This window comes from Ptychodera flava, chromosome 18, assembly GCF_041260155.1.
Source record: "Ptychodera flava strain L36383 chromosome 18, AS_Pfla_20210202, whole genome shotgun sequence".
Taxonomy (NCBI): Eukaryota; Metazoa; Hemichordata; class Enteropneusta; family Ptychoderidae; genus Ptychodera; species Ptychodera flava.
This window is the reverse complement of record NC_091945.1, coordinates 28035066-28049780: the sequence shown is the minus strand read 5'-3', so window position 1 is coordinate 28049780 and position 14715 is coordinate 28035066. Positions and strand designations below refer to the sequence as shown.

Below are 14715 nucleotides of genomic sequence, written 5' to 3'. Positions count from 1 at the left end.
AAGATCGCTCGGAGAGGGAGCGATAATGAGAGTGCAATGAACTAGAACGTCACAGTCGGTGATAATGTCTTGGTTTAAAAAATAATGAAGAAGTGATACATATACATCTATACAACAAACTGAATATTTAGATACCTCACTCTGCTGATGATGACTAATTTGAAAGAACAAAATCGGTGGAAAATCCACATCTGGTGAATTCAAGCCTTCATAAAAACAATTCAATCCCTTATGGTCAAGTTCTAACCTTCATTTGCCAAAAGTTCTAGGGGACTGTACAACAGTCTTGATTTTATTTGTTTTATTATAATGTTGTTTCGTTTATGGGCACTATGAATTGTTGATTCTGAGGTTTTGAGGTTGAATGAAATATGATGGAGGTCGGCCATCAAGTTCACAACTTTTCTGTCGCAAATAATTCGGTAATTTGATTTCTTTTTTGGTTAATTGAATTCAGACTAATATTTTTTCATGTTTTCCTTGACTCGATACGCACCATCATCATCGAATGTAAAAACAAATATGAGCGCAAATCCAAATGTGCACTTTATATCATAAATAAAACTGTCATAGTTTTTTTTTAATTTTCTCTTAGTACATCGCTGAACATCAAAGGCTGTTGTACAGAATAGCCTGTTACTACCGTACTGCCTTTGCTGTAGTCATGGCAATGATCCACTGCGTGATGTGACGTGTATGGATTTACATGTTAGTTACACCTCGAATAGGTGTGATTTCTAACAAGACGCTACAGCACTTTGAGGTGTTTTTGCCGGATGAGATAGTGCGTACCGTACTTTAAAATGTCTCCGGAGAACAGTCCCTCCGTTGACACGGTAATTACGATAGGAAGTTTATTCCGATTTGAGTCTATTGCTATGGAAACTCTTCTAATGATATTTGGGTTTCACAATATTACTGTCAGTCAGTCCGTTCGTGTGCATCCATTGCATCTCAATTATTATATGCAATTACATTTTTCACTTCTGCCAACGGTTATTTTGAAATAATTCGATTTCTCTTAGGATTATGAATATTTTTTATGGACGTCGTCTTTTCGTCTGAGTCGTTTTTCTTCTACTGCCGATCATTTGAGTGATTATCGAATGCTATCTGTAGTCCACTTATATTCATTTCACTATTACCGTAAATGTAAATGACGGCTCCGTTTGCAGAACAAATGTAAGACATTTTCATGGGTGAAACAAACAATGCTCTGAGTAGAAAGCCAATATGTCAAGCAGAAAAATTGATGATTCCATTGATGCAACAGCAAAGGCTAGCAGACACTGAAATCGCGACCTTGTATGTTCTGGGATCAACCCCATCACATGATGGCGTCATCATAAGCAGTAAGAGTGATAATGATTCATGATGGAAACTTAGAAATATAGATGACTTCATCTCAACCAAATACAAGGGGGAAATATCCAGTGGTCGTTTCCATCGCAACTCGTAGCTTTGATCTAATGGTTTCATGCATACGGAAGAGCGCCATTATGAGTACAATGATGTGAAGTTACAATTTGCATGTTTGTTTGTTTGTTTGTTTGTTATCCAATAGACAGTAGAGGGGAAACTCTACAGTCTATGGTGTCCTATCAGATAGGTATAGTCTTAATGACGCATGGCAACGTGACTAGACGTACTAAAGGCCAGGTGTCCACCGGCTCTATGATTGAATCACGATTTACTCCACTGAATCACGATTCTAATATTGTAATCACTTTTGATTGGTACTAAGCATTTGCCGTAGATGTTGAAAATAAAGCACAGCTTTCGGGCTTCCACGTTATCCCGCATTACCGAATCAGAGATTGCAATAACACGATCGGAACTAATTCGGGATAATTAGATGGTGAAGTAATGTCTGTTTAATCTGCAAATGTAAGCTCATCTGCTTTTCTTTTAAAGTTACACACTTGTCTTTATGAGTAATTTGTAATATCACAACATTCAGCTATAAGGCACTAAAGAAACACTTTTGAAAAAATTGAGAAATATGAAGATCCAATTATACCTAATTAGTTCCAATCGTGTTCAATGTAACATTTTACCTTTGAGATGGCCTTGAGATGGCGACATCATTGGTTTGGAACGGTCTGACTTCTTTATCTCAAATTTACTTACACAATAAAGACGATTTGCTATCATGTTTAGTGCTCACCAGAGATGTGAAATTCCCGGTCTCAAATATATGTTTATCTCAGTTATTACATTTCACTGGTACAGTAAACAATAATGACGATAAGATTTGTCACTTTTCCCATAATTATGATTTATAGTGAGTCATGAATAAAGCAAATCCTACCATTACAACAAGCGAATGTAACATTTATAATGGTGCTTAGGATCGCCTTATTGCCGATGGGGTTTGAAAACGTCCACTACCCGTTGCATATCATCATTATGTGAGTATCGCTAAATCTAAGAACACATCTTTTCCTGTTGTTCCATTATGAAATACATAAAACAAGCTGTTTTTGACCGAAAGATAATAATTTATTTAGATGTAGACAGTACTTTGGTGATGTTTGTCATTTAATAAAAAAGTGACTCAGTTAGTAAAAAGAAAGGAGAAAACGTGATGGAGAATGAAAATACCTACAACGGGATGATGATGATGATGATGATGATGATGATGATGAGGAGGAGGATGAGGGTGATGGTGATTATGATGACGATGATGATGATGATGAGGAGGAGGAGGAGGAGGAGGGGAGGAAAAGGAGGATGGGGATGATGTTATTTATGATAATGATGACGTGGATGGTGATGTTGGTATGACAACGACAATAACGGTGATGATGATGATGATGATGATGATGATGATGATGATGATTAACATAATGAGATGGCGACGACGAGAAAGACCATTTGACAGCAACACAAATATGTTGGTAAGGACAATTACATGTACTATCGCAAGGGTGACTCATAAACTGTGCCCAATAAAGACTGTTTTCCATTCAGTTTGACTGTCAGTGTGATTCGGTCTGACCGTGTTGGTGGATCGAGGTGTCTGGTGTTGGTTTACTGGGATAAACTTTACAAATTCATTTTGGCGGTAGTGTTACGCCATGTCCGACGCACTGCCCACTGAACTCATGCCATTTATGGTTTCAGAGTCAATGTCGCCCAAGAAAACTGATATTAGTACCTAATTTACTATAAAAGCCGAGAGAAAGAGAGAGAGAGAGAGAGAGAGAGAGAGAGAGAGAGAGAGAGAGAGGGGGGGGAGAGAGAGAGAGAGAGAGAGAGAGAGAGAGTGGGAGGGAGAGAGAGAGAAACAGACAGACAGACACACACACACAGACAACAAAATTCACAAACATTCTTTCAAAACTTTATGTACAAACTCTGCCAAGTTAAAATTTCTCAACTTTAAGGAGATCACATAAATAACAAAAACTCTGGCAGACGGTTGTTACCCTCACAGTCAAGGCAAAAATGCACGTCAGCTACTTGTCAAGCTGTAAAATTCCATTATCATGTGTGATAATTGCTACGCAAAGAAGTGAAAAATGATGTGACGTTAAAAATAGACGTCTTTTAATTTTTTTAAGTGGAAAATTTGCGGAATCCGATTGGGGTAAAGGTAACGTTGAGACAGTATGACTCCTTAGTAAACTATTTGCCGTCATTGAAAGTATACTTTTAATCGACATTTCTTGTAATCTTCGTCTTACTAATAAAGGCAAAGTTAAACCATATATCATGTCAGCGGTGTATGGCACAAAGCGATTTCGTCTTGTGGGTTTAGGGTTGATACCGTTCAGGGGTTTAACTCTAGTAGGAAGTCCTGGCCTTTTGAAAATAAGGAGTCGGGGTCTTTAATGACATGACATAACTCCAAATACCGCACAAAACAAATTAGACAGACATTTATGTGAAGTCCTGGTGTTCAGTAGAATGCAGCCGGGTTAGCCGCTACATTTCTAAATTCAGGAGTCGATTTTCCACAAACCCATTACGCGTATCCAACCGTAGACCGTGTTTAGGAAGTAAACTAAGTATAATTGACAAGCGCCAAGAAAGACTGACTTTCTGAAATGACTAACTCGCAATCTGCGTAATGAAATAACACGGTGGAATATGGTGGCATCAGCGTGCTTTTTAGCATGATTAAACATTGTCAACCGGCTCGTATCGTGTTGACTCAATAGAAAGGAACATGGAAAAGTCCTACACGGTGCGTGTAGCAGTTTCCGGTAATTGAGCCTCTTCGATTGAAGAATTCATTAAGCCTACATCACTCTACATAGAGGGTGTAGTTAATTCTAATCTGAGACATTTTCTAACATGCGTTAACTCATGTCGTTAAATGCTAGTGAAATGTCGCAGATGGTCATTCATTTATTTTCATTTTTTCCTGACTAGCAAAAAGTGGTGAGTTGCTTGATAGGGCTAAGTTCTTGACAGACATGGAATGTGCGATTCACTGACAAGCAAAGTGCCGCTACTGCTAAATCAAATCGCAGCGACATGTCACTTTCAGTTATATTTGACTTTTGCACTCCGTCTGCGAAACCAGAAAACTGTTTGTCACATGTTTGCACAACTTGAAGGAATTTGACTGGACAAATTCCACCTTTTTATAACATTTTCTCGCTCAATTTATCTTTCCACCACACTGGATCCCCCACTGTCGGGAATTGCTCATAATGATGATCACGGATTCAGTCATTTGAAACGAATGTCACCGGAAGACGAAAAAGTGGTAAAACTCTTCGGCTCAGACACAGTGGCGGTGAAGCATGGTTAGGCATGTTAGTGTATGGGCAGACACACGTTACAAATTCTACCATATGTCGAATCAACCAAAGCCTTTATCCGTCACATATAATTCTAAATTCTGATTAACAATTCCGCACACCAAGCACACAGTACACGTACACCACGGAAAACGGTCAATCACATGTTACTGAATCATGTGAATTACGCTTATTGGATAATGGTTTGAATAATTATTGCGCACACAAACATACAGCCGTATACTGGGTATTTCAATGTGGCCCATGGCATACGGAGTAGACCGAGAAACTGTTTGATATACAGAAGTAAATTTAAAGCGACAAGGATTAAATTTTATTGTGTCGCCCTAAAGGAAACATGGATTTTAAGCGACTGTGTCATCTTTTCAATGTGGCATAATGTCGAGCCAAGAGCCTGTCCGATGACTAGCAGGTCAAATCACGTTCGTCCATAGTCGACCCTTCGCTGCTTCCAAAAACAGTTCTAGGTTGGATACAGATTTTTTTTGACAATCAAAACATCAAATCAGGGAATTGGAATGGCGCAAAAACCACTGTTGAATATCAGAGTTATTTTTATTTCTTTTATTTATTTTATTTTATACACTTTTATTGGGTGGCCAAATTACTTTACAGTAATTTTCATCGGGGCTCTTTCGGAAAAAAAAAAACTACCTATCACAGACATGCGTACAAGAGACGGAGCTACAGGGAAACATTCCTTCTTATGTAGTCTTTCAAGTTACGTTTGAAAGTATAAAGAGTAGTACTCTGTCTTATATCTGTAGGTAAAGCATTCCATACTTTAGATCCTCGGAAATGAAACCTACGTTGACCAGATTTTGAAATACACCTTGGTACATAACAGTCCTGGCGATATGCGATATGCAGACCGCGGATTATGGTCATGAACATTGCAGTTGAGAGTAAATAAGCTTGATAAATATTGTGGGCAGACACGATTCATACATTTAAACATTAAAATTGCAGTAAAGTAAAAAATACGCTGTCTAACTGACATAACATTCAGAGATGAAAATAAATTAAATAGAGTTAGCTGAACGTATATTCCCTGCATGGACGGTCAAGGCCGTACCACATATCAACTAATGTGCCCCGACGATCCGATAAGATCATTATATCCTCAAGACCTAACTGAGCGATTGAACAACCAATAGTGGCAGCATGTCGAATTCATATGACTTTATTCCTAACTACAAAAAGGTTGCAGCTACTGGGGATTTAATTCCTCTGGTGACCACAATGAAAATTATAGGTTCACTCCATGGCATTCTGAATAATTAATAACAACAATTAATGTAGAATTATTGCCAACATCGTGAAGTTCATATGTAACCTTTGAAGCATCATTGGGCATGATCAAAATTGTTGAGCGATGGATTTATAGTATTCCTGCGAGAGCACGCCTGACTGGTAGTGGCGCAAAAGTGAGCTTCGCAAACTTGGTGGATATTTTTTAAGTGGGCGTTGAGGGCAGACACAACGTAATAACTCGCTGGTTTGGGCATACAGACAGCGCATTGGAGATCGAGCCAATGTGTACCGTTCATGGTTTCAGGAATCCAATATCTAACTAAATAAACTGATAATGCATATTCTTTCCTTTTTCAAGCTTAAGCTTTTGCAATATTCCCTTTCAAGCAACTTTGTTTCAATCCACGCATTCGGGTTTTGGAAGTCAAAGACTTATTACTCTTCCAAACTTATCTGCTTGGTTATGGTTGTATCATTTTTACCGCCCATAGTCGACGCCACTGTTTCTTATGACACTTCGTCAACTACAGGTACCAACTGTGCTCGTTTGGACGTGTACAAAAGAAATCGAGTGGAACATTTCTCTTAAATGTCGGCGGGCGAAACGATCGATAAATTTATTTTTATTTATTTATTATACTTCCTCACTTGCATTCAAAGAAAACAAGACTGAAGCATGGACACCCAAAAAATAATAAAACAACTATACTACAAGAGGAAACACATACAAAGTCGAGACTGAAACAGAAGCCAGTAAATGGTTAAGAAAAACAGGTGTCGAACACCTCTAGAACTGTCCCACCATACATCAAAAATGGAAAAAAAAATTCTGTTAAAATAAGAACGTGTAAATGAATCTGTGTGGCAGAAATGAGATTTGAGTTTTAAATAGTCGTTACTAGATTTCGTACTGGGATAATTGGAGGTGGAACTATAAAAAGAGACAAAGTCAACCAAATTTACATCACAAAAACCATTAAAACACTTGTAGAAAAATATTAGATCCGCTATTTCTCTTCTGTATGTTAGAGGCAGAAGGCTAAGTTTGAAGCCTGTCTTTGTAATCTAAATCCGCGTAGTGAAGGAACTACTGAGTAGCCCTTCGTTGAACCCCTTCCAAAGCCTTTATATTCTGCTTGGATGTACCCGCCCACAGACAACGACAATATTCTATTCTAATGAACTAGTGACAATTTTGATCTTCCACCGCAATGACATAATGATTTCATAAGAGACTAACCAGAAACATAAGATTATTTGCCCACTAAATACGTAACTGTGTACGAGATAAGAAGTTACAAAAGTAAGGAATTTTATCTCCTGCAAACGTTCATACAGCGCCACCTGGGGTAGGGGTCAAGAGGTCATCGTGTAGGCTTGTCCCATCCTCTTTTGCCCTGAGACGGTCCTCCAGGCAAGACTGCCATTTCGGCAGCTGGACCTCATCTGAACTTTAACAACGGTAACGGTATTTATATATTCATTTCTTCACAAGAAACCATGCCCCTATCCTTGTTCTACTTTTGGGGCATTCTTTCATACGCCGTCTAGGAAAATATACGCGCCGGAACTCACTCAAGTTTTTTCTGTTTGTCTGAAGCGTGTTTACATTAACGCAGATTTTAGGCAAAACCGTAACCTCTAGGGACGCCACATACTTAGCAGAATCGAGAGGTTTTTTGTTACCTGTTGAAAGGTGGGATTGAAAGAAACATTTGAAGAGTTTCAAATTCGCTGCAAAGCAGAAAACATGTTGATAAATTGTTACCGCCTATTTGCTCGAATTGTTTATTGCTAACTGTTAATTGTAAAATTCTTGTAGTCTGGTAGATGTATATTACCTACCGCTTGTTTGTCGAAAATCCATCATCGTAAATGACAATGTAAAAGAGCAAGGACAGCGACGAAAGGTGGCAGGGTTCAGTTTCATTACTTAGAATACTATTAGAACTAATTTGGGATAATTGGATGGTGAAGTAATGTCGATTTCATCTACAAATGTAATCTCATCTGCTTTTCCTTTTACGTTACACACTTGTTTTTATGAGTAATTTGCGATGTTGCAACGTTCAGCTATACGGCACCTAACACTTTTGAGAAATTTGAAAAATATGACAATCCAATTATTCCAAATTAGTTTCAATCGTGTTTTAGGCACGACGCAATTGTTAAAAACATTCGCCCGCGCTTTACCTTTCACGGAGACCTAAGTTGAAACAGACGCGGATGAAGCGATATTTCGTCGAGAATGGAGTTCTTACTCGGAAGGTAAGGACAAGAAGTTACAAAACTATTATATGTGCATTTCTTGGGCGAGACTTGAGTATGGCAATGTAACTAGGCTCAGAGTCCTTTTCTTCAGTGATAAAAATCAACTGAAATCATAATACCATGTATGTCAAACGTTCTAGTCACTTTCATTGTTTTGTTATAGTCTGGTTTGTTAGCATACTAGGAATGACATCACAGGCATTAGTCGTGACTTACATTTCGTTGAAAGCCGTTTCTTTCGTACTTATAGAATGAAAACGGAGAATGCTGACTGAAGGATGGAGCGATTGCCGTCGAACAGAATTTCAGCGTCCCTGGACCGACTTGCATTGTTGACACAAAGGATACTATGCACGCGTTCACTGCTCTGACAGTGGAAGCGCGCGTTGCAAACGACATTCATCGACAACGCTGATATGGCGAAGCGAATATTATTTTATATGACAGTAATACAATCAACATTCTAAACTTTCACACTACTCTTGCAATTATCTCGGTATGCTAGTTCCAAGGCCGATTTTCCTGCTATCTCACTCTGTAAAATGCTTTCTGCCTCCACCTTACGCTCTCTCGCCAGTAGAGGGCCAGCTTTAGGCCTGATACAACATATTGTTACCACGGCCGGCATTTGCTCTCGTCCAATCAGAACGACGAATTGTCGTGACTGACACCTTGGTATTGAAAACCACACTTTTTAAGGAAACATTCATTTTTTGAAGGGGAGGGGGTCTGTGGAACTTAAGCTACAAATGAAGTGTAAAAAAGCTACTCCCTCGAAATTAAATTTCTAAACTTTGAACCCTCATTCATCAAGGTTTTTGAAAGTGAAAGATGAAACAGCAATGGCTGTTTAAAACGCAGTTTTCGTCGAGCTTCATGACATTTTCAAATCTATGACGTTGATCAAATGATCAATCTCTTACATACTTAAATTTTATTTTCGTCGGAAAATTAAAAGCAACTAAATATGTCAAGTTGATTGGCATAATTGAGCAACTTTGCTTCAGCTTTGTATATGAGGCGTCGTAAACTAATTACATGCCAAGCTCCAAACGTTTAATCACGCACACTGGCTAAAGTGTAGATGCTTAAAGTTATTATAGACTTTTCCACCTGTAGAGGGCACTGCACCATGTTATCACAGAAAACACGACGTCGTACAGGCAGTTTTTTGCCTGGATGATTATGAAAAATAAATTTCCACCAAATCAAACCTTGGCGCAGTGTATGTTCGAACACCAAAGTCGTTTACTAACGGCCGGTCAACACAGCATAGCAGTAAGCACGTTTAAGCGACTGACTTCTGCGTTGTTCTAACTTGCTTTAGTTGAAGACAATAAAAAATGTATCTATTTTGTGAAAGACGGTTGAACTCAATCGGCAATGATCTTCATGCTAGCTATAATCGTAGACATTTAAAAAAAACGTCATATTTTTAAAAGACCCTCGAACTCGATCAACAACTAAATCTATTTCATTTTATAAAATTTTGCTGTGAATACAAACGTTTAACCAACTTTATTTCTCAACAAAGAAAATAAAAATTTAGGCCATTTTAAGGTTACAATGATTTTGTCTTGTAGATAATTATTTTTCAGGTCCATGAGCACTCTATAACAACCATATTTTCCTTTTGGTGTTGCATTATGTGTTTGTGTGTCTAGGGCGGGGAAACTTTGTATAAATGAAAAATATACAATTATATTACTTTCAAGAACAAGTGATTTCATTGATTGTGAGAAAGTGGCAATAATACCATAGAACAAACAAAGGCTTTTTCGTCCGGCTTCAGAAACTCGACAACTTAACGTTGTGGGGCGAAGTCAATCTCGCTACCGATAATATCGTCAATTTCCAATCCCAATGCATTATCTGAGGATGATGAGTATGTCACCTGTCAATCGTACCAAAGCTTTTTCTACACCTGTCGTTCCATCGCGAAATCATTCATTGGCAAGAGGCGCTTGTAGGAATAGACGGGTGAGGTAAAGGCGTTTCGCGTGAGAATCTACTACGTTCACACTGCACAGTACAGGTCGCCTCTGATTTAATGGCGCTTGACCAGTTTTGAAATGCTTTGTAGCTCCCATTAGATCTTGAAAAAAATTCCTGGCAGCAAAAGTAACTAAACTATTTGACAAACAGTTGCAAAATAAACGGGCACTATGCAGCTTATAGGTATGTGAATGCTCTGTTTATTTCGCTGTCATCAGATTATGTAACCCGTGGTAGAAATGTGGTTATGTTAACGACGCCATCGACTATCAATAAACAAAATGCAAAGTTATCTTTCGTTTTTTAAAAGCTTTGGTAAAAGTGCACATCACAGTCATTTTACATCTCGAATGACTAAGTTGTGCAATGTGATGTGATTTAGGTCGGGGCATCTTTCAGAGTTCCCCTGTCGCAGAAGAAAAAACGTTACAAGGGACAAGTTCAATATTGTACTGGTGGATCCTAAACGAAGTCAACAAGTGCAGTTGTATCCGATTGCTAATACTGTATTTACCGAGGCTACAACGCGGACCGGTGCTAACAGTCAGTCACAAGGGCACGGTGATTCATGTCCAGGCTGAGGTGGATTAAGCGATTGGGCAAGAAGATACGGTATACAGAGGCCGCTGATAGTTGATGTATTTTTATTGACAAAAAATAATGTTTTAAGGTATACATGGCATATCAACTCAGTACCACATGCATTTCAGCTGACGATTTCATCTCTGTAAAAGCCTATTTCTAAATCGACGGCTCTCTCTCTCTCTCTCTCTCTCTCTCTCTCTCTCTCTCTCTCTCTCTCTCTCTCTCTCTCTCTCTCTGAAAAGTCCAAGACGAGGTCTTCAAGATATTAGTCGCCGATAGTATTTTCCGGATATTCTGCGTGCATATCCAGCTAAGTGACTTGTGGTATTCTATATCGCCAGAGATGACTTTAACTCCTACCTCGCTATCACATGTCAATCTTTCATAGATATGGACGGATCAAGTGTATCTCCTACAGTAAGTCAATATCTTATTTTGGTGCATCCATCTTATTTTAAAAGACAGCTGGTAATAACTCCTTAGGCCTAATAATGTACGCCACCTTACGTTTGGAGGCGAGAGTCAGTTTCAGTAAAAAATTCTTCGTATGTGGCAAAGAGCCATTCCATTCTGAAAGCAGGTCATTTGAACATCACTCATCCCTTCAAGTTATTCATAATCATATTGTTCTTTGCATTGCGATCCTGTCCGTGATAAGCATTAAGCCAGTACGTTGTAACACTTCCCTTTCCCTGAAATGACAAGAGATCTGAGTGATTAATTCATGAACACACGATAAGGCAGCATTACCTATCGGCTTATATCGCAAAGGACCTTATACTATGGAGCTTGTATGAAAGTAATCTATAGTGATGACTTGCAAACTGAGTTGATTGGTAATAACTGGTGGCTATCAATCGCTTGGATTTTAAGTAGAAAAAAAATTGTCCAAAAGATGGCATCCACATTAGAGACTGCCCCGTTTTAAAGTATATATTTCGGTGTTAATCGTGTGGTAGGCAAATAGAAAATAAATGTATTTCCATTTTTGAGATTAATATTTGCAAGGATGATTAGAACGTGGATGTTTTGACCCCTCTATCAGCTCGGTAATATCGACAAAACATTTCTCTATTCGATACAATGCCTTTTTGTGAGAGTCATGTAATTTCGAAATTCGAATTACTCATGACAGTAATAGCTTTGATGACACCAGGAGAAAACATTTCAATAAAACGTAGAGGATTACTGAAGACTGAAACTTCGTCTTCGTTTGCTAAATACCTTTGGTCACGTTCCTCTGAAGCAAATCAGCGACGTGCAGATTTGAAAATCACAAATAGAATTTAGGCTTATTCGGTCATTACGTCATAAGAACATCATAGTAAAATACCTTCATCTCCACCAGTCCACGCAGTTCGACTTCGAATCCATTAAATGTATTCAATAGATTGACCGTCGGGACGCTGACGTGTATCTTCAATGCTGCGAATGGATAAGTGGACCTGTCGTTAGTGCCTGAAAACGAATTTTACACCATTACACTACGTCCCTGTGGTATAGAACGGTCGTTTAGAATGACTTCAAAAACTTTAAGAGAAGAGAATGGGCTGTGACACTGGTCTCAAAAGATGTATCGCTTACTTCTTTGCTTGGAGTTAATCGTAGAGTACTGCACTGAGCTGTTCGTCTTATGTAAATGATGAAACACTATAATAGGGCCACAAATATAGATTCAACAAATAGTGATGGTCTAAAATTCACCCCTAAAATCTAACGTTTATCTGGTTATCAATAGGAGTACTACTTTTAACGACTATGAAAGAGTTTGGAAGTGACAATGATATTACGTTAAGTATGGACCAGTTTCATTCCGTGTAATGTCTCTGTCTTTATGAAGCCTATGCAAGATAGCGAGGATTAGGGATTACATGGTTAACGTTTTAGATATATGTAATTTAAAGTAGAGAAACATCGATAGATAGGGTGCTTACAAGGTTCTGAAAACAAAACATTTGGCAGCTGTTTTTCTGTGAGTAATGTTAAAGTACAACTACTGTGTACATGACAAGTCAATGAAATCAGGAGTGATCGTGAAAGTTTGCGGTCGTTTGGTGGCCCGCTTTTCCTGGCGTACATCCTTTGTTATTTAACTCTAAGCAAGAAGTAGAAAAATACTTGCGGTCCTAGACCAAAATAACGCCAGTCAACCTCAAACTGGATCTCCTCTAGAAGCAAGCTATCGATGTTACGGATGTACGTGATGCTACAGTTGCGGCATTTCTGAAATACAAACTTTTATAATCACCGCTGTACGATTTTAGGGTCATTGAGGGTTATTTGTTTGTTAATGTCGAACCGAAACCAAACCACTGACTCAAACATATATTGCTCACTAGCCAGTGTCAACCTTGGACAATTTTCTTTCAAATATACAGTGTTTTCTTACGCAGTCCGTTTGACTCCATTCTCGACGCGGTGTTGACAGTATCACCAAAGAGACAGTACCGAGGCATCTTCAGACCAACTACGCCCGCACACACGGAACCTGAAAGCAGGGCGACACGGATACGTCAAGATTTAATACTTAAGATAAATTGAAATATCCGTATGCAACAGAAGATAGCAGAGTAGATTAATGTTTTTTTTCATTATTGAAATTGTTTTGCACAGCCGCCTAGTTATAAGGTTTCTCGGGCTAATTATAAATGATGGACTCGGTAGCTGAGCGTATTTATTATAATCGAGAATTGCCTCCGTTACAGACGGAAAAATCTTACATTTACTGCGTAAGCCTCTTCCAAAATCTCAGTATCGATCAACTCTATTCATTCTTTCTAGAGTGTATTATGTTTGTAAGCAAGGCTGTATCGATCTTAATAACTTTGCACCAATAGGCTGTTTCTGAAACGTTTTTTTTTTTAATTAACAAATCTTGTTATATATAATGATAATAAGTATGCTTGCATGCATGTATACAATTGAAAGATACATAGAGTAATCATGCGATGGACTATATTCCAGCAAAAGTTGTGAAGGTTTTGTGATTCTAGTTACAATGCGGTCATTGACACCAACGAAAGCTCCCTGACTTGCATATTATACCTGTGTGTATGCCGATGCGCAATTTCATGTGCTCGCCCGGACGATGCCTGATCTTGAAAGTCTTTACAGCGTCGAGCAAGGCCAGCGACATCCGGGCTATTTCGAAGGCATGCATGTTCCCATTCCGCACGGGCAATCCAGACACAACCATGTAAGCATCGCCGATGGTTTCCACCTGATGGTTAAACATTGAAAACAAGCCATTGAAACTTAATCGCAGATATACAGTCTGTTTAGAACATTATGAATAACTCAGTTTGTTCGCCTCGTTTGATAGACTGATTGACAACTTCCCTGAATTATTTATCGATTAGTTCCTTCCCTGATGGATGAACAGAATCATCACAGGGACTACAAAATTACTCTAGTTGTTGCTCATGCTTGAAAACGAAATTTTCCGTTTCATTCGTTTTATTCGAAGGGCCGGTGCTTGTTTGGCCACGGGGGCTTCTCTTATTTATTGTGTTAATCGAATTGTGGATTGATTTCTAACCTTGTAGACATCGAAGTGATCGATGATTGCATCAAAGCACGTGTACAGGTCATTCAAAAGGTCAACAACCTACACAGATAGAAAGGTACAAAGAAAAAAAGGAGTGAAAACATGGATATTCCTTCTTCAAATCGAGATCATGGTGAAACTACGAAGTGTCTTGATTAGGTGTACAGACTACTAGTCCAATATGAAATGAAATTGGTTACAAGTTTTTCTTACTCTTAAAGCTCGTTTCACTATTCCTGAAAACAGTTGTAAAGGGGAGACAATTTTATGAAGAACATTATCACTGCC

At 38.6% G+C, this 14715-nt stretch overlaps 1 protein-coding gene across 2 annotated transcripts in view; it reads right to left on the bottom strand.

Annotated features, from left to right (window-relative positions):
• Positions 1-10921: 10921 nt before the first annotated feature.
• Positions 10922-14715, bottom strand: part of LOC139117299 (atrial natriuretic peptide receptor 1-like) — a 120624-nt gene continuing 116830 nt past the window's right edge. For both annotated transcript variants that reach the window (XM_070680282.1, XM_070680281.1), the window contains exons 17-21: positions 14419-14487; positions 13926-14100; positions 13270-13368; positions 12214-12305; positions 10922-11572 (exon numbers count right to left, since the gene is read on the bottom strand). In XM_070680282.1, coding sequence (XP_070536383.1) covers positions 11477-11572; positions 12214-12305; positions 13270-13368; positions 13926-14100; positions 14419-14487 — 531 coding nt within the window. In that variant the 3' untranslated portion in view covers positions 10922-11476. The remainder of the gene's footprint in view (positions 11573-12213; positions 12306-13269; positions 13369-13925; positions 14101-14418; positions 14488-14715) is intronic.